Source organism: Arachis hypogaea, chromosome 8, assembly GCF_003086295.3.
Source record: "Arachis hypogaea cultivar Tifrunner chromosome 8, arahy.Tifrunner.gnm2.J5K5, whole genome shotgun sequence".
In the NCBI taxonomy this organism is placed as follows: Eukaryota; Viridiplantae; Streptophyta; class Magnoliopsida; order Fabales; family Fabaceae; genus Arachis; species Arachis hypogaea.
This window is the reverse complement of record NC_092043.1, coordinates 34,256,027-34,276,962: the sequence shown is the minus strand read 5'-3', so window position 1 is coordinate 34,276,962 and position 20,936 is coordinate 34,256,027. Positions and strand designations below refer to the sequence as shown.

At 27.3% G+C, this 20,936-nt stretch overlaps 1 protein-coding gene across 1 annotated transcript; it reads left to right on the top strand.

Moving 5' to 3' along the window:
* Positions 1-7,961: 7,961 nt before the first annotated feature.
* LOC112707147 (ethylene-responsive transcription factor 9) lies at positions 7,962-9,184 on the top strand. The gene has a single exon (XM_025758756.3). It carries the CDS (start codon positions 8,317-8,319, stop codon positions 8,977-8,979), a length of 663 nt encoding a protein of 220 aa, XP_025614541.1. The 5' UTR covers positions 7,962-8,316; the 3' UTR covers positions 8,980-9,184.
* Positions 9,185-20,936: the final 11,752 nt, after the last annotated feature.

Sequence of the window (20,936 nt, the reverse complement as noted above, 5' to 3'; positions counted from 1 at the left end):
ACGACCTAGTTTTTATGAAACAAAATTTTTCGAAAGTTCAGTAAAACAAGCACCTCTATTGCATCATCATTGAGTAAGCAAGCACCTCTACTACTGCATCATCATGAAGCACACACCTCTACTGAGATAAGCTCGATGACACAGTCACAAAGAGCCTAGTTTTGAGATGCATCGGTTAGGAGTTTTAGATTATGGTTTCCGTAGTTAGTTTCAATTTGACGAGCCAGACTCGATACATGAGAGAAGAAAAATAATAATATATTATTATTATTATAATATTAATATTAGACCTGCTTGGATAATATTATAATATTATTTGATCTGCTTTAGTTAAAAATAAGAAATAAGTTTAACCAAGCTCATTGTCTACTAGTGCAGGTTAACACCAGCACTCTTTGATGATTTTAGTAATGCTAATGCCTCATCATATACCTTCTATTCTCATGTTAAACATGTTACTAGTGTCATCTATACTAGTACCTCAAATTTAATCTCTAGATGTGTTATTACTTGTATTCTAATACATCTAGTTTTAGTAATTATACACTTGAGATCTTTTATTTTAATCCACCACCCAAACCAGCCAATCACGGCTCTCCCCTCACCCAAGACCTTCCGATCTGCTTCATTATTTCCTTTGTGGCCGAAAATAACAAAGAGAAAAAGGAGAGAAAAGTTATTAGTTCTTAATCTTCAAAACTTGATTTCTTCTGAACTGGAACTCAAATCAAAATTTCAAACTGATTAAAGTGATCCTCTCTTTTTTCTCTTGAAAACCATGTGACTTATCAGGGCTGAAATTCAAGTGAGCTGGCTGATCTCTTTTCCTCTTTGCTTCGGTCTCAAGAAAACATACGTATATAAACATGTGTTTTTTTCATTCTTCCATAGATATCATGTTTAGCTTGACTTGTGGGTCAAGGAACTTCAATTTTCAGCAAGATTAAGGTGAGAAATCTCATCCTAATATGTGGTTAAAAGTTCGGTCAGTTAGAATTTCATAGATTTAAAGTTGTTCTTAATGTGATTTATGAGGAAAAGGTGCCTTAATAGAACATACACTTTAAGGAGCAACCGAATATAGGACAGGAAATTAATGTAGGATTTGATAAAATTAATCTTGATTAATTGTATTTGAGTTGTGTGATTATTGTATTTAGGGGTGAAAATAGGCAGGCCAGGCCAGGCTTTGCTCTTAATAGGCCTGGCCTATCATGTAGTTAATTGGTTTGAGTATAGCTTGCAGTCTGCTATAGGCTTTTTTTTAAAGTACTAAATTTTGCCTGTTATTTAGCCTGGCCTATCCTAAAGCCTGTTAAAATGTCTGATAATTTTTTTTATAAAAATAAAAATATTATTTAAAAAAACTATTTTTTAATAAAATTATTTATATGTAATATGTCATATTTAATATTTATAAGAACTTTTAACCCTTTAAAATATGGTTAAGTATTGTTTTCGTCTCTAATGTCTTGGGTCAAAATCAAAATCATCCCCGACCTTTTTTCGTTATTGAAATCATCCTCAACGTTCAAAAACGCTTTAAAATCATCCTTTCCCGAATTCTTGGACCAAAATACCCTCATCATCATCATTCTCCTCTTTACCTTTCTCACCCCACTGCCTCCACCATATCCACTGCCACCATAACAAAGGGGGGGCTACTGTTGGGTTGTCACTGCCACTGGATTACCATTGCTGCTACAAGGTCATTGTTGGATCACCACTGTCGCCGCTGGTTCAGTGGAGAAGAGAAAGAGAGAAAAGCGATGCGAAGAAAGGAGAGATGGGTTACTGCTGTAGGCCGCCGTTGCTACTGCAAGGTCGTCACTGCTGCCGCTGGTTCATTGGAGGAGAGAGAGAGAGAGAGAGAGAGAGAGAAGCAATGCGAAGGAGGTGCTGTCGTCGCTGGTTCATCGGAGAAGAGAGAGAGAAGCGATGCGAAGAGAGGGAGGGACGGGTTGCTGCTGCCGCTGGGTCGCTGGTTCATCAAAGATGAGAGCGAAAGAGAAAAGCGATGCGAAAAAGGTGCTGCCGCCGCTGGTTTATCGGAGAAGAAAGAGAGAGAAGCGATGTGAAGGAGGGAGGGATTGCGGGGTACTACTGCTGTCGATGCGTCATTTTTCGCCGGCGAAGCCTTCTTCTTCTTCTTCTTATCGCTGGCAATGTTGATGGTAGTGGAGGTGGTGGGGTGAGGAAGGTGAAGAGGAGAATGATGATGATGAGGATATTTTGGTCCGAGAATTCGGGAAATGATGATTTTAAAGCGTTTTTGAACGTTGAGGATGATTTTAATAACAAAAAAAGGTTGGGGACGATTTTGATTTTGACCCAAGACGTTAGGGACGAAAATAATACTTAACCCTTAAAATATTTAAAATATACAAAAATATTGATAATAAAATAAAACAAATTTAAAATATCTCATAATTTTGTTAATAATAAAAAAATTATTTACATATTTAATTATGTGCTAACAGGCCTAGGCAGGCTTGACAGGCCAATAAGATTAATTAGTGAACTTGGGTCTAACCTATTAACATATTAATGCTTTTACAAGAGCATGAGCCTGTACCTATTTATAACAGCCCAGGGCAGATAGGCTAAACACAAGCCATGTTGCAGGCCCGTGGCTGGCCGCCTAGCCTTTTTTCTCCCCTAGTTGTATGGTTTGATTATGCTTGAAATTGATTGCTTGTATGAGTGATTCTTGATAAAATTTTGATGATATTTGATGATATGCAAGTTATGAATTTTTGTTCTTGAGTGCAGCTGAAAACCGAAACCTTAGCCCTTCAATTAATGATGAATTTGTATTGAAATTAAGTCAAAATTATGAGGTTATGGTAGCTGCAATTTTATTTTGAATTTTAGAAAATTGATTACTGGAAAGATTGAAAAACAGGTCAAAATTAAAGAAAGAATCTGAAGAATTTATAAAGAACATGTAGAACACTTTGAGTTTTATCAAGAACACTCAAGAACAACCCTTTGATCTATTTTGGGGTCAAAGTGTAAATATTATTATATTTTGAAAGAAAGTATAAATACTAAAAGTTTAGGGATTAAAATATAAATATCAAAAATTAAGAGGGTCAAAATATATTTTTTATAAAATTTTGGGGGTCAAACTATAATTTTTGAAAATTGAATAAAATATTATTAACAATATTTAATAATAAAATATCAAATATTATTATTTTATTAAATAATATTATTTTATTAAAAATAATAAAATAATAGTAAAAAGAGCAGTTTTTCTAAAAGTTTTAATAAGACAACTTTAAGTTCAAAATCGCAGAATTACCTTCATAAAACATCTAGAGAGTTATAAGAATATCTTAATAAGGAGACAGAGATAAAAGAAAGATAAAACATTAAAAAAAAAAGACAAACGTCAAAGAAAAAGAAGGTAAAACTCTAAAGTAAAGATGAAAATCACTTAGGAAAGTGAATTAGAAGTAACATAGTTAGTACTTAGCATTACATTTAGGATTTGGCAAAGTATGAAAAGTTAAATTAGTTCAGTATAAACTTAATAAACATATGCTTGGAACAAGTTGATTACTCATACTGATACTAAAATAATTCGCAAAGTAAAATTCAAAGAGACAAAAAAAGAAAGAATAAAGAAGTAAAGGAGTAAAGAGGAACAGAAAAAGGAAAGAGGCAATAATCAAGAATATATAAACTAATGATGATAACGAGAATGATTATGTAATGATCTAGTGTAAGGAGGTAGTGAGATAGATGGTGGAGCGACTAACGAAAACAATTTTTTGGAAAACTTAGCTATAATGCTATTTTGTAAGACAAATATTGCTTACAAAGATATTGAAACATGCATAATTAAAGTGTACTCCTGTAAAACAAAGGTTGCTTGCAGTAAGTGTGTTGGACATATATAGGCTAATCAGTGTTGTCCTGTAAGACAAAGGTTGCTTGCCGTGGTTATTACCAACAAGAAAGTCTTATCTAGACAAAAGTTGTTGGGTAACGTCGAGAACGGATTAGTAACTGACAGATGAGCTCATTACCTATACTAGGGCTAGACATACATCATTCTTGTGTGCGCATCATTTTCTGTTGTATATTCTCTGTGTTGTACTTTATTTCTTGTATTTTTCTATTTGTACTCTATTATCTATTTTTTTTCTCTATTTACTGTATGAATATGCCTTGAAATGTTTTACTGTCTGACACAACAATGGAAGCGATTAACATGACTAATTAGTCCGACTCTACTAAGAATTTCCTAGTTCTTACACATTTTTCTCTCCCTTCAGATGGAAGCAGGAGAACCCTTCCATAATCTGCTAATGATCGTTCCACAAAGAAGATTCTGCAAGTAGTCTTTTGAGTCTAGGGCAAATTCCATTCTCTATTTATATGTATATACCATTCTCTGTTACATGGATACTTAATAAAATATATGAGAGCTGCTCTTTGATGATGTATGATCGTGCAGAGGAGAAGTATACGATATTCCATCTTTTGATGATGTTCCACCTGATTCGAGTTTTGAAGACCTAGAACGTACTTTCTCTCGCTTTTGTAGTTTAGAAGGATTAGGTGAGTATAGAGTCTAGGCTAACGTAGACGTTAGTGTAGGGACTTTTTGAACAGGTCATGACCTAGGATGTCGTATGTATATATATATATATATATGTATATCGTTATTATCTAGCTATTTCTAGGGATGTTCTAACTAAGATCTATACTCTAATAACGGTTGGATGATTGTATGTCGTTAACTGCTTGAGATATATATAAATGTGGTTGTTTATAACTATTTTATCTATTAGTATTTGTACCTTTATCTGTGTATGTGCTACTTGTTATACCAAACATTTTCAAAAAAAATTTACTCGTAAAAATGACAACGCTCTAATAAGGCACATGTTGCTCTTATAATAAATAATAGATAATAATTAGGAAGACAAGTTGGTAGCACTCAGTTTCTGATATGATCTAGACATACTGAAAATTGGGTTATTACATACGACGACGCTCAAGTTAGTAATAATTCAAAGAAGAGAGTGAGAGTGACTTAAGTGAGTATTAAGTTTTCAATCCCCTTTTACCTTGGTCTAATGTTGCCTAATATAGACTAAAAAGAGACTAAGCACTTTGAATATACTCAGCTAGTGAATCATAAGCTACGGTTATAGTAAGAATCACAATGTGATTACCATGATATTTTTAACATCTATTTTGACTATTTCATTGAGTTGTTGGTGATGATGTGTTTATAATTTTGAGTTATGGGTCGAGTTATAATTTCTTTAGGTCGAGGTATAGATTTTATTCGTCGAGTTATAGGTAATGAATCAAGACTTATTTTTCGAGTAATAAAAGATAGTTATCAAATAATACAAAATTGAGTAGATTGTAGCGGCCGGATTATAGATATAACGATCGAGTTATGTGTTGGTAATTTATAAATCATGAAAATTCTAACGTTTTTTTAGACTAATCTTCAAATTATAACTTGTAGTTGCCAAATTATAACCATTGCAAGAAATTAATGAGGTAGTAAGTTTATTTGAAAATCGTAGATCAACAAACCAATAATGTGCCTTCCAGATAAACACCTGTTTCAACAACAATGTAGGATATAAGATCGTAATTTTAGATATTATTACTCGAGGAATAATCCCCATTTTCAAATCCGTAATCTATGTTACCTTGTTGAGCATCAAGCCACCAACACCAATAAAATAATGACGCTTTCCGATCCGCTCCTCCAATCACCCCTCGGTCTCTCTTTCTATTTAAGAATTCATCAGATAGTAATAAGTTATCAAGTGCATTACATAATATATATCTTCACATATTTATTTTCCCTCGAACAAAACTATATAATATATATTATTATTACGAAACACCATGCTAACTAAATTAGCACTATTATATACCACCGGATAAATGAAGCCTAACTCATTCAAAACTTACCGCAAATGAGTAAAACAAATAGTTCCATAAAACTTGTTAAGGGAGAAGAAGTCAGAAACTTGGGTAACAAGTTACCTGGAGTTAGTTAGAATTTCCGAGAAGAATTCTATTAGAGGCTGTTACAGCTAATTAGACGTTCTGAGTGGAGCTTCTGTTATGCTACGAATAAAAGTTGGGCGCTTTTGTGTTAACACACTAATAACACTTTTCTTATTCAATTCAATTCTCAATCATTCTCGATCATTACTTTCTATCTTCTCTTTGCCTTATTGTTTTTTTTTCAATTGGTGCAAGATTACTCATAAAAATATTGTTCCAAATAAAACAGTCTCTCATGTATGCTAGGGTCAAAATGATCCAAGATGAGGCGTGAAGTTCACGCACTATATTAGAAGGTGAAATAAAGAGGACTTGTGAAGCGCACAAACAATGTCCAACCAGTTACGAGGAAAGGAGAAGGAAGACGGTGACGCGCTTTTGTAGGGCTATCACCTACAAATAAGTGTCACTGTGAGTGCGAGGACCCCAAAATTTAAGTAGAGGCGTCAAGTACAATAGAAGATGCATGACATTGCATGTGCACTTCTTATTTGTGGAGCTCAGCTCACTAACCAGAGAAATTATTGAGTATTTTTAACTATTCATATTAAAATAGTATTTTTTTATTTAATAATAAAATATATCTTAAAAATAATATTTATATAAAATATAATACATTTACATAATATTGCATGAATATACAATGATGTTTAGATAAAATACTTGAGTACGATTTTTTTTAGTAAAAAATTTAATAAAATTTTTTAAAGTAATACTAATATGATTTAGAGTTTTAAATTTTTTGAATTTAGATGTTTAAAAATATTCAAAAATTAAATTTAAAATCATAGTTTTTTTTAATCACAAAATTTTTTATCGTGTTTTAAAATAATAAAATAAAAAGAAAAAATATTTAATGAAAAGATAAATCATGAAAGGATGACAAGTGTTTGGATCCGTCGTCTCAGTATTACTCATCCAACCAACATTCAGCTTACTACACTATTCCGCATGCATATGTGTCACCTGCCGTCTCCCTCAAGTCTAAATATGAATTTGGTTCAGATGCATCCCAAACAATATAATGTATAATGTACCACTATTTAAATTATGGTAGACAACTTACATGATTCAAAATTATATTATATAAAATTAAAATATAAATAAATTGATAATGAGATGCTAATAATAATACTAATTATTTATAGTAATATACTCCTTTTAAATAAAAAAATGATGTTAGATAACTAATAATATTTTTGAACAACATAAATAACGAATTTTAAAATGATCCAATTCAAATAAAATACACTACATTCTAGAATATTCATCTAAATCTAAATATTAAAATAACTATCCGCACACTTAATAAATTGATCATCCAATATATTCATTATTCATATCGTTTAATATTTTTATTATCTACCTATATTTTTTTATAAAAAAAATATGGCCAACAGTTTTAATAATAATAAAAAAATTAAATATTATACTTAACACGATGAGGTAAGAAGGGCTAAAAAAATTTAAATATAAAAGTAAAATAGTGTTATACTTTAATGTTGTAATTTTTTGTATTTTTTAAAATTATGAAAAGTACACAAATTAGACATTTTTAAAACTTGGATATACAAATCGGACCCTCTGATTTGTGTTTAAAAAATTTAAAAAATGGGGGTACACAAATCGAACCAATTTGCGTTAAAAAAATTTGAAGTACACAAATCGGACGGTCGGATTTGTGTATTCCAAAATTTTTTATTTTTTAACACAAATAAGATGATTCGAGTACAAAAATTAGATGGTCTAATTTATACTCTATAAATTAAATCATTTCATGTTTTAGAAAAATACTATAATAAATTACAACTCAAAAAATATCATTATTAATCTAATATTAAAAATAAAAATGTGAATAGGAGGTGTGGATTGAAATATCGACCCCTCGTAAGGTTAGAAGCCGGCACAGCATGGAAAAGAAAGCGTGACCGCTTGTCTCGGATTTGCCGCATGACACGTAACCTCCCTTTTAAAACACCATTATCCTTTGTAGGCGGCGCCTCTTCCCAGTTCCCCACAGTCAAACACTCCCTTCCATTCTCTTCCCTTCCTTTCAGTAGTTATAGTACTACTATTATCACATCTCAGTAATTTTTATATTTTTTTATCGTTCTCTTATCTCTAATTTTAATAAATAATTTATTTGCATTTTCCTCCTTCGCCAACTGTGTATATAAACCCAACGCAGCTCCAAAACGAATAAGCACGTAACTGAATACAATATACATACCATTGAGCCTTGTGGCGTGTTTGGATTTGGAAATGCGAAACTCATTATCGTCGATGACTACCAAGGGAAAGCATACCGCTAGCAAGGAAAAGCATCCCGCTAGCAAGAAGGAGCCAAACAATAATATTGCCAAGGAGGTTCATTACAGGGGTGTAAGGAAGAGGCCATGGGGCCGTTACGCTGCTGAGATCCGCGATCCCGGAAAGAAGAGCCGCGTCTGGCTCGGAACATTCAACACAGCTAAAGAAGCCGCCATGGCCTACGACGCCGCTGCCAGGCAATTCCGCGGCGCCAAGGCCAAGACCAATTTCCCTTACGCTTCCCGCCGCGAAAACGAGAACATCTTTGCTGTCGCCGGCAGGAAATGCGACATCGTTGAGTCTTATCCGATTGATTCTGCGCCTAAGCGTGACGTGACACTGCGGACAGAAGTAGATCGATTTTTCCCGTTTGTTCCATACTGTGGTGGTGAAGCGGTGCGTCCCGTTTATCTGCCTGAACCGGTTGGTAGAGTTGAGTTCGTTGGCGAGCAGAGTTGTTGTCCTTTCCGGTTGGAGCCGGCAAGGATGAGTGAGTTTAATGCACAGTCTGGGAGTGGAGCCCAGAGTAACTTGGATTCAACATCAGCCGTCGATTGCAAACCAAATGGAGTTCTTAATCTTGATCTGAAGCTCGCTCTACCCGTTGGCCATTGATGCTTGACCTTCACCTTCTGTTTTTTACCCTACTAATAATACAAGCTTCTTCTTTTTCTTTTTTATTTTCCAATTTCACTTTCCCTTTTAACATCATGTTGAGGATATAAGGTGCTGATGTAGATATTTTCTTTCTTCTTTTATAGCCTTATTATTGTTGTTATAGTTATATTAATTAATAACAAGCTTAAAAAATGTTTCATTAGTTATCTGGGTCAAATATCTCTTATATTTTAATTTGGAAAATGTTAAATTTTTCTAATTATTTTTTTTAATAACGAATTAATTTGTTAAACCTACAAGGTTAAGAGAGTTACATCTTGTAAAAAATAAGGATAAGAATGAACTGAGCGAAAGCATGTTTAATTATATACGTTAAATTAAGTAGTAATAATAATAAGAAGAAGAAAAAGAAAGAAAAAACGAGGTAGGATGAGTCAACACTCAACCGCAAAGTTGAAACTTTTATTATATCGTCTTGTTTTAACTCACTCGAATATTATAGGTTTACTGGTTTAGAGTATGTAATGAATACCATGTTTATCTATTTTATATTGGATATTTGTACTTTTGTGATCCCATATGTAAATGTCTAGTTAGATATATTTTCTAACTATTTAGGGTGTGTTTGGATTTGTATTAAAGAAGAGAGAAGTTCGTTTAAATTTTTTGAATGTTTTATTTTTATGTTTGACAATATTTTTATTCTATAAATACAGAAGTGATTTTCAATTTTTCCGTTCATTTTTTTATGTTGGATTAAATTTTATATTTTATATACCAATAATATTTTCATTATTTATATGTTTGTTTATTTTTATAATACTTTTTTCTAATATTCTCTTATACATATTATTATTTTTTATAAAATTTCTATTTTTTTAATATGAGTTCTTTTATTGTTATTGCTATTTTTTTTGTATAAAATATTTCTTTTTACTTTATATTATGATTTTATTAATTCTATTAAAGTACTAAAGAATATTGAGAAAAAATATTAAAATTTATTTAAATATTTAAAATAAAATTATAAAATAACATAAAATAATTATTTAAATTAATGTTCTTTTTTGTAATTTTTCATTTAAAAGTAATTTTAAATAATATAATCTAAATAATATTTAATTTACTATAATCCATTTTAAATAAAAATTACTAAACATAAATTACGTTAATACTAATTTACCTTTTGATCAAAATCAATTTTATAAAATCAATTTTATACAAATATCTATTTGTAAACGATAATCCAAACACACACTTAATTAATACTTAATAATGCATAGAAAGGTTTAGTATTACATTACATGCAATCAATTAATTAATTATTAGCCTTTGGTTTTAATAAAGAATGAATTAAACCAACACACACAAAATAAAATATATAAACGCACACATTCATACAGGAATAATCCTCGTATAATTATTCTATGCCACTTCTAAATTTTACGGTGTATACTTTCTGCATGCCAGAAATAATATATATTTGTTAATGAGTTTATTTAACTTATATTCCAAAGATGTATGTTAAGATAATAAATTAATTTTTTAATATAAAAATTTAAATTTTTAATATTTTTATTTATTAAATAAAAATATTTAAAATATTTTATTAATAGTAATCTTATCATGTATTCTTATGATATATGTTAGTTAAACTCTTGTTAAATTATATATATATATATTTGTTAATGGTAGTGTTAGAAAAAAATAGTTAAAATTTGATTTATTTAATAATTATTAATTATTGTAATAAATTAATATATATTAAATAAAATAAATTTAAATTATTTTAATATTTTTGATACGTTAAATATTCAAATTTTATGAAATTGAGTACACTTAAATGATAATATAACTTAATTCAACAATTGATCCATATCATGACGATAATTCAACGGTTTAATCAGATGCAAAATCGTAGATAAAAATAATTATTTAATGATACAAGTTAAATAGAAATAGACTCCTCTATGTATGTAATCATTGCAAATTTGCAACAGTCTAGAAACTCACATAAGAAAAAGAATGTTAAATTCTAGTTGTTGCTATCTCACCTCAACTCTAAAACAAGGGATTTTATGCTTTACGGAAGAAATTAATAAGAATTTTGGTAGAGTTAATGGAGTATTTGTATAATTTATACAATAAATTATTTATTTAGTGGTTTAATATAAATTAAAAAATAAATATTTCAAATAAAATACTACTAATTTTTCAAATACAATATATCTATATTATCTAAAATAACTATTTAAATAACAAAAATAATAAATATCTAATATTCTATTGAATCAAACATTTTCTAAATTCTCATTATATATATTATACAATACTACATTAGCTCTCAATGCTTCTTCAACCAGTAATGTTAATTGATATAAATATATATAAAACATTGTCGGAAATGCAAGGATCTCAGTATAAATGTCTTAATTGATCTATCCTAAATTCCTAATCCACTGGTTAAGCAGAAAAGAAAGAGTACTAGATTGAATAGTTGATATAGACTTGTATAAATAAATTGGGTTGCTATACAATAATAATAATAATAATAATAATAATAATAATAATAATAATAACAAAAAATAAAAATAATAATCAGAATTTATTTTATTTAATATTTATTAATTATTATAATAATTATTATAATAATTAATAAATATTAAATAAGATAATTTTTTATTATTTTTTATTAAACATTTTCAATAATAATAATAATGGTTAATTTGGACTTTGGGAGAGTTTAATTTACACCGACTGCAAAATCAAAGGGAAAAGAAGAGCGAATGTGACCCACAGAAAGAGAAGTGGGTCAAGGGTGTGGGATGAAGAGGGAATTGTATTTGGGTATAGTAGGGTACAGTGTGGAGGGGTGGAGGGCACGTGTATCAATTTTGCCGTTCAAATAAACAAGTGTTGTAATAATACGTGAATGTGTGTTAGTTTTGGAAACTGGGAGAGGGAAAGAAACAAAGAGAGGGACGTGGGATTGAGCGAAGAAGAGGAGAACCTTGTACACGTGGAGTGGTGCCGTCACCTGCCGCTTTCTCTGGTGGGTCCTTTACCGCTGTGTGAGCGTCGGCGCGCGGAATCTGTGGACACTCCACTCCGCACCACACACACAGTTGCTTGTCGCTTTCGTTCTCTGCATCTCTAACCACTTCTTTTGCCAAATTAGCTAAATTATATTCATCACATTAAAACCAACCTAAATTTCAGCTATATTTGGCGGACCATTCTTAGTTGCTTAATGAGTACACCTTTTAAAAGAAAAATTATATTAACCATGTTTAGGTAAAATAAAACTTATCAAGACTTATCTAAGTAGATTCGTCAAATAATATTTCAGTTATTTGAGAAATTTATCTTATTAAAATGATTAAATTCTAAAATCATATGATTAGAATTTAATTAAATGTTTTTCTTTTTTTGAATTTATGTAAATCAAACCAACTAAATTTAATTTACACATCTTTACATAAATCGAATTAAAAAAACTCAAATTTATGCAACAACAAAAAAAACTCTAATCAAATTAACACAATTTGATTTAATAGTATAAGAGAGAGTATTTTAATTTTGTATCACTCAAAATAAATTGAATTAGATAAATTCAATTTATTTAGAATAAATCATTCACAACATATTCACAATTTTAGTGAAAGAAAAAATTCAAAGAAAAAGATGACATGAATTAAATGGAATTAGATGTCTAGATCTAAGGAGGAAGGAGGTCTTTATTTTAAAAATCTCAGAGTCCGAAATTTGATGCTATTAGACAAACAATACTAGAGAATTATTCAACAGTCTAATTCACAACTTACAACAATATTAAAAAAAAAAGTATTTTAGACATGGAAATATTATGAATACTGAAATTAGTAATATATTTTTGGGGCTAAAAAAATATATTAGAAAGACATAAAGTTGTTGAGAAAGGCCTGAGATTGGGAAATAGGATTTGGCAACAATGTTAAAATCTTCTCTGACCCTTGGCTCCCTCACCCTCATCCATTTTTACTGTCATGTAACACTGCAGCTGTTGATTTGGCAATTTCCCTGCTATGGGTCAAGGATGTGTTTGGCCGAAATAAAATATGTAACAATCAGCTTATTAACAGGGTGTTTTCTTAGGACATACCTGAAAGTATCATTGAAATAAAAATCGAAAATGAAAAATATATATTTGTCTAGGTTTACAATAGTGATTAATATAACTATTATTTTAAAAATTTGTTAAAAATATAATTATCAATTAATTTTTTTCATTTTTTTTACAGTTAACTTTTTATTTTACACATCATTTTTATTTATATTATCTTCTTTTTTATTTTAGAGAATACATGTAGTACTTCTTTCTTATCTTTTTTTTTCACTTAATGAAAAAAAAATGCTAAAGATGCGTATGGAAAATGATAAAAAAATATAAAAATAAAGAATTTAAAAAATAATAAAATTAAAGATGATTTAAGATATTAAATATAAAATTAAAAATAAAATATTTTTAGTAATTAAAATTAAGCGAGAAAAATAATTTCTTGAATTTAAATTTTTTTATCTACTTTAAATTAAATAAAATTGAAAAAATAAATAAATTTAAAAATATTTATAAATTTTTATTTTGCTTATTACATATAATAACAACCTAATGATTTTAGTATTATACTTAAATTAATTTACATTTTATTATTCTATACATTAAAAAATTAAATAACTTATAAAATTTTTATTTATTAATAATTTATTATTTATTAAAATTTTTATTTTTTATCTCAAATTTATAATTTAAAAAACATAAAAATTAATTTCTTAAAAATATTAGAAAAAATAACAATATAAAAATTACTATTTTGTTTTAAAATTAAATAAAATTTTAAGAAAATCTTAAAAAAATTATTATTTAGAGATATAGAAATTGATATATTAGATCTAGAAAAAGATTAAGAATTATTATAAATAGTGTTAAGAGTAGGGGAAGTATTAAACCATGTAAATTTTTTATATTCAATTATATATGTTAATAGTAGCTAAAATAGTAGTGTCCATATAATATTACTCTTTTAAAAAAATATAATATATTTAATATTATTTTTTTTATAATTTTTGACAAATTTTGATAATTTGATTAACAAAAAAATTAAATGCTTGATATCTTAAATTTTTTCTTAAAGCAATAAAATATGACTTAACAAATAAGTGTGAAAAAAATAAGAATTTATATAATAGTTATACATCTACATATCTAAATCAAAGAAAAAAAATTCTTTTAGCAAATCTTTAATAACTCAAAACTCAAAAGTTAATCCAATGGGTAGTTATGGATCAAAGTGATAAACAAAAATGAGAGTTAGGATAATGGTATGGTAGTAATTAATTGCGATTAGAATGAATAAAAGAAGAAAACAAGAAAAGAGAATAAGATAAGACAATATAATAGTAAGGGTAAGATAATACTAGTTATACATGTATAAAGACGGATAAGATAAAAGGATAATGTATAATATGATGATATGATATAATCAAAATCAAAATTAATAATCTTAAAAAATTATAAAATTAAAAATAATTAAAGATGTTTAAGATAAGATTGAAAAAGTATATTTTTTATATATTAAAATTATAGATAGAGATAAAAAATATTTTGAATATAAATTTTTAAATTTATTTTAATTAAATAAGATTAAAAAAATAAAAAATTTAATAATATTTATAAATAACTAATATTTAAATAATATTAATAAATTTTTATATTAATTTTGTTATATATAATAATAATTTAATATTTTTAATGTTATTTTTTAATTTAAATTTATTTATTTTATATATTTTACATGTTAAATAATTTAAGATATTTTATTTTTTTATAATTTATTTTTAATTATTGATATTAAATTTATAATTTTAAAATAAAAAATATAAAATTAATTTTTAAACTCAATAAATGGCTAAACAGACATTATAGTGGCTAGTGAACCGCTTGTTCCTTTAATGAGTTTGGAAATTTTTACTTCATTTACGTGCTTCCAAATTTAGACAGCTGTATCTTTTTTTTTGGTGATGAAATAATTTTTTTTTTTTAGAAAAAAATCGAGTCTCTCCACTTCGATTTATGAAGAGAATGAAAAAACAAGTGATGGCCAGCTATAATTTAGTGTTTTTGGGATAGAAAAGTGGTTTGAAAAAAGAAGGAAAAAAAATTTCACATATTGATTTAATTTTCGAATTTAGTAATGAGATTCTAGGCATAGCTGAAGAAATCGGGAGACAGAAACACACGTGTAAGCCCACAATTTTAAATTCAGAGTTAATTATTTTATTAACAAATTACTATTAATAAAGTATAATAGAATATCAGTAACACTCCTAATAATATTAGTCAAGAATTTTCTTTCAAAAAAGTTGTATTGGGAAAAAAATCAGAATACTCAAAATTTGTTATATAAAAATAATAATTTAAAAAATTATCTTATTTTTAAAAATTAGTATTTTATTTTTTTCCGAAAAACACATAAAGTTTATTATTTATGTATTTTTAATAAAATATATTTTTTAATAGAATATTCTTGTAACTAGAATATAAATTGTAGCAGAAATATAATTCTTTTTTATATCTTAAAAAAATAGAATATTTATTTACATGCTCTAATTATGAAATAAATCTATCCTATTAAATTTTGTATATATCAATAATCAATTTATCCAAGTAAAATTGAAGACGACAAATAACTAATCATGCTCTTATATAAAATGGCGTTAATGTTTTGCTTTTGGTCATTATAGTGGTGTTAATTTTATATAAGTATAATTTATTCTTAAAATAGTTAGGTCTAATTTGAGTAAATAACTTAAATAAGTTCTTTTGAAAAAAAAATTTAAAATATAAGAATTTTATTAATAATAATTTATAAATAAATTATTTTGTGTTTAGATTTTTAGTTATAAAAATACCTATTTTATAGTTATAGTATTTGGATAAATAACTCAAAAAATACTTTTTTTAACACAAAAAATGAATATTAAAATAATGATGATAATAAATATTTTCCAATATTAAATATTAATATTTGGATAAATAACTCAAAAAATACAATTTTTTTGTTGATTTTACCTAACTTAATCACTAATATTGTGTATGATACAATAGGTGAAAATAAAAAATAAATATAACTATGAAAATAATAGCAAGTTATAAAATCACATGTGAAAAAAATAAAATTAAAACTAAAATTTCATATCACAGTTAAATACAAATTTAATAATAAAAATAGAGTGATAAAATGATAGAAAAAAATACCTAAAAAGAATATATACAGTAGATTGTTCAGATAAGAATATTATCTAAAAATAGTAGTGGAGAATCAATACTTCTAGCAGATAAATCATTAAGTGAAAATGGTGATGGAGGACTCGTGCTTCCAACAGATAGAAAGCCAATACTTCTAATAGATCTTGTGTAAAAATGATAGTGGAGGATCAATAATTTTTAGAATCAAGAAGAAAAGTAAATTTTTTTTGTTTTTAAAGTTAAATTATAAATTAACCTTTTAAAAAATTAAAAATTTTTTAAAAAATGATGCCAAATATGTATATAGTAACTTTTCATAATTCAAAAATTAAAAAAAATAGCTTCTGCTACTTCTTAAACGAATTCTTAAAAAGCTTTATCGCTATTGGTTGAATTTTATTCACTGCATTATTAAAATTAAATAGAGTATTGTTCTTGAGCATATTTAATAGTACGATCAAGTGGAAGTGTGTTAATTCTCCTGCGAATAGATAATCTATATGAATTGCTTTCTACACTCTCTTCATAAATGGAAATGGAGAGACTCGATTTATATAACGATACAAAATATTTTTGGATGATTTATTCTGATAAAGTAAATTGAATTTTTTTAATTGGATTTATTTTGGAAGGTACAAAATTAAAGTTAAAGCACGCTCTTCTGTATTATCAAATTGAATTGAGTTAATAATTTAATTTATATTAATTAAAATTGTTGTGTATAAATCGAATTTTTTTTACTTATGTGAAAATATTCAAATTAAATTTAGCTGATTTAATTTATATAGATTCAAATAGCATAAACATATAACCAAATTTTAAACAGGATATTTGTCTAATTTTAGATTTCAATTATTTTATTAAGATAAATTCTAGTAGTTATTTTTTTTATAAAATATTTAATTAGATACTTTTATAAAAAAATTTACATTTATGGAAAATCAATGTTAAATTTTAAATATTTATTCTCGATTTTTTGTTTCTTTTAAATTTAGTTATTCATACATATCAAAATTATTATTAGTAAAAGATTTTAATTTTTTTATTTTAATGAAATATATTTTCATGAATTTTTAATCAGCAATATATGTCCTGAAATATATGTGTTAATTTTTTAATTATTAATGTCCCTTTTTCTTGCTCTTTTCTTGTTCAAGCATGCAAGTTGAATGAACATTCATGACCCTTTTATGGCGTCACCACTTGCCCTTTCTGACCCATTTAAGCCATAGCCATACGTAAAATGCGCGAGTTGGGGTCTCCCGTGCACGGCGCATTGAAGCAGCTACCCATAATTGTGATTTATGACGTGGTTTGATTGAGAAGGAGACAGGATTGTGGTGTCGGTTGTCGCCACTCGCGGCTATTAAATTAAGTGGGAAGTGGGATCTATCAGCTCATATATTAGCATGCCATGTGGCTCACTCATGCAAAAATCTCCTATTATTGATTATTGATTAAAATAGGCTACTTCAACCCCAAGTTCCTAATGGATTTTGGCGGCTAATGCTCGAGTAAATAATTCGAATCACGAATTTTTTTTCCTTCTTATAAAATGCCTAAAAATAGTAGTTAATTAGTATTTTTATTCGTAATAATATTATGAAAATATAAATTTTTTAAACTATGATTTACTTTATTCTGATAATATAATATAAATTATATATGATATAAAAAATTTATAAAATTGAACTATTTTTATAAAAAAATTATAAGTTGACAAAATTTTTTGATTAAAAAAATTAAAATCTTTTAAATAAAAAATTAAATAATAAAATTTTTAGTTATTATTTTTATATAAAAAAGTCTAATTTTTTATTAATAATTAATTTTAATATTTATTATCTAAAATTTATAACAATTTAACGTATATATTTTTATATTTAATTAGGTATTAAGTCTATTGTACAAATAAAAATAATTAATTTTTATATTTATTATTTAAAAATAATATTTTTTTCTTATGTATATAAAAATATAATTAGATATTAACATAAAAAATTATATTGATAGTTATAAAATTAACTCAAAATATTTTTTTTAAATAATTGAATCTTAATTCTAATTTTTAATTATAACATTAGTATTCTCTCCAAATTATATGTAATAAATATTTAAAAAAATAAAAATAAAAATATAGATTAAAAAGATAAGTGGTAAAAATTTAAAACTAAATAAAAAACTAAAAAATATGTATATAATAATAATAATTTTTATTTAAATTATATTATTTTGTTAATTTTATGTTCTGTTGAACAGAAAAGTAGAAAAAAATAGAGAATGAAAGAAAAGAGAGAGAAAGATAAAGCCGAAGAATGAGAGTGAGAGTTTGTTAATTTTGAAAAAAAAAATATTTTAATTGTAATAAAGAATATTGGATGATATATTTTTATTTGTCAAATTACTAATATAAAATATAAATTATACATGGAGTGAAAATGATAGAGAAAAATAGAAAAATCGAGAGAAGTAGATGCGAGAATTTAGGAAGGGAGTTTATTAATTTTGGAAAAAAATATTTTCTCTCGATTTTAATAAATAAAAGAGTGTCATATGACACATTTGGTTATTAAATTATATAGCAATATATGATACATAATATAGGTATATTTCAATTTCAATTTCAATTTTAATTTTAATGCAATTAAAGAATGTCATATTGCATATTTTGGTTATCAAATTCGTAATTAGTAATTAATAATGATATATAAAAGAGATAAAGTGGTTAAAGGAATGAGAGAGATAGAGAAAGGAAGAGGATGGAGAGAAAAATTCTTTAATTTTAGAGAGAAAGATTTGATTTCAACATATTTTAGTTGTAAATTAGTAGGGAGGAAGGAAGAATTCTTTAATTTTGAAGGGAAATATTTGATTTCAATTAGAGAGTTACTATTTTGTCGATTTTTAGCAAATCGATGGTGGTTCGATTCTAATGGTCTGGGAGCGAAATCAACTCCTCTGTGCGAGTACCAGTTTTTTATAAGTGCATCAAAGCGTCTTCGATTAGACAAGTTTCAACAATGAAAGAATAAAATAAATTTGTAAAATTGATAAGTACAATTCGAAAATTAAAGTTCTTAAATAAAAAACTAAATAAATTATGAAAAGAAAGATTTGCTTGAAAATTAAAAGAAAAGCAATAACAATAATTTAAATTAAATTGAAAGACTAATTAAACGGAATAAAGTGCAGAAAGATAAAATAATCAAAGGAAGTAAAGAACACTTGAAGAATAAACTTGATTGAAATGTTAAGTTTTACAGAAAAGAAAATAAATTAAAGAAGAAAGTGGAAGGAACCCTACAAAAAGTGTAACTCGATCGCAAACTCAGAAAATCGTTGAGATGTGAGAATGCTTAGAGTGTTTTTTCTGAGTGAAAGTTCCAACCCTTATTTCCTAACACTTTACACTATTTATAGACTATCTTACATAACGGTTAATTTGATGATAATTAATTACAATTAAATAAAAAATCACAAATTCAAAATGCAATCACTCTTGGTAACCGTCCTCATTGTGTGATTGTGGATATTTCCAATATTTTTCTCGTGTGATAAAAGTCACAAACTTTTTCGCTTCCATCAACACTCGAACAGCAATTCGAAAGCTCTTTCTTATTCTTCGAATCGAGACTCTTACTCGATTTGGCTTTTTCGATTGGCAGCACATTCAAAACCTGAATTAGAGCCGAATACTTTCAACTTCATCTCGACCTCGTATCTTCTCGAAAAATTCATATAACTTGTTTTGATTCATCTTACTTGGATCGAAAAACATTGTTCGATCAACAAATTGCCTCCCTTGGATTAAAGTGGTTGGCTTCGATATTACTATCGAATTAATAAAACACTTAATCCAAAAGACGTCAGTTTTTAAACCAATAATAATTAACATTTAAACCCCATTATTACTGATCCACTCGACACGTCTTCTGAGACTTGCGTTTTCTCTTTCCACCACTTCATCTTCTTCACGAAATTACCTATATTTGTATCTCTTCCATAGTAACGGCTATAGTGATACTTTCAAATTTCACCCTTCTTACTTCATTCGAGTCTCTTGAATTCATTATTCTCTGAACTTCCTTCGCATTAAAACTTTTTCAAAAAACCTCCAACCTTCAATTCTCCTTGACAATGCCTGGTTCCTCCTCCCGTATTGCTACTCAAGATAAGGGTAAAGGCCATGCCACCGTACCACCATCTCCGCCAGCTCTTCGCATCCTTAATCAAATTAATGATGAAATCATTGATGGCCCCATCTTCAAACCAACGATAACAGGATTTTTATCCCTTTTTACAATCAGTGCAGATACACATTGTTTTCCCGGGTCGATTGAAACTCTTGAAAGGGCAAACAAAAAACTTTTGTTCTTTCCAAATGCTGAAGGAGAAGATTTACTGATAAACCAAGCTTTCAACATTTCTAACTTTATCAACTAGAAACCTTTTTCGAAACAACTCAAAAATTAAGCCTCGAGGGTTTGATTTTACAACGTGGTATCAACGCCTTAAACCCACAAAGGGTGCTTCTTGGGGAACCTTAGGAATACAAGAACTGTTGAGACTGTCTCACTTTTCACTCATTACACATCCTTGAATGATTGGAGCAGTGACCTATTTCTGGAATAGAACAACTAACAATTTCCACCTTCCTTGTGGAATGATT

Excerpts from the sequence above, each read along its gene's own strand:
- LOC112707147 (XM_025758756.3), top strand. The coding sequence starts at position 8,317 with ATGCGAAACTCATTATCGTCGATGACTACCAAGGGAAAGCATACCGCT.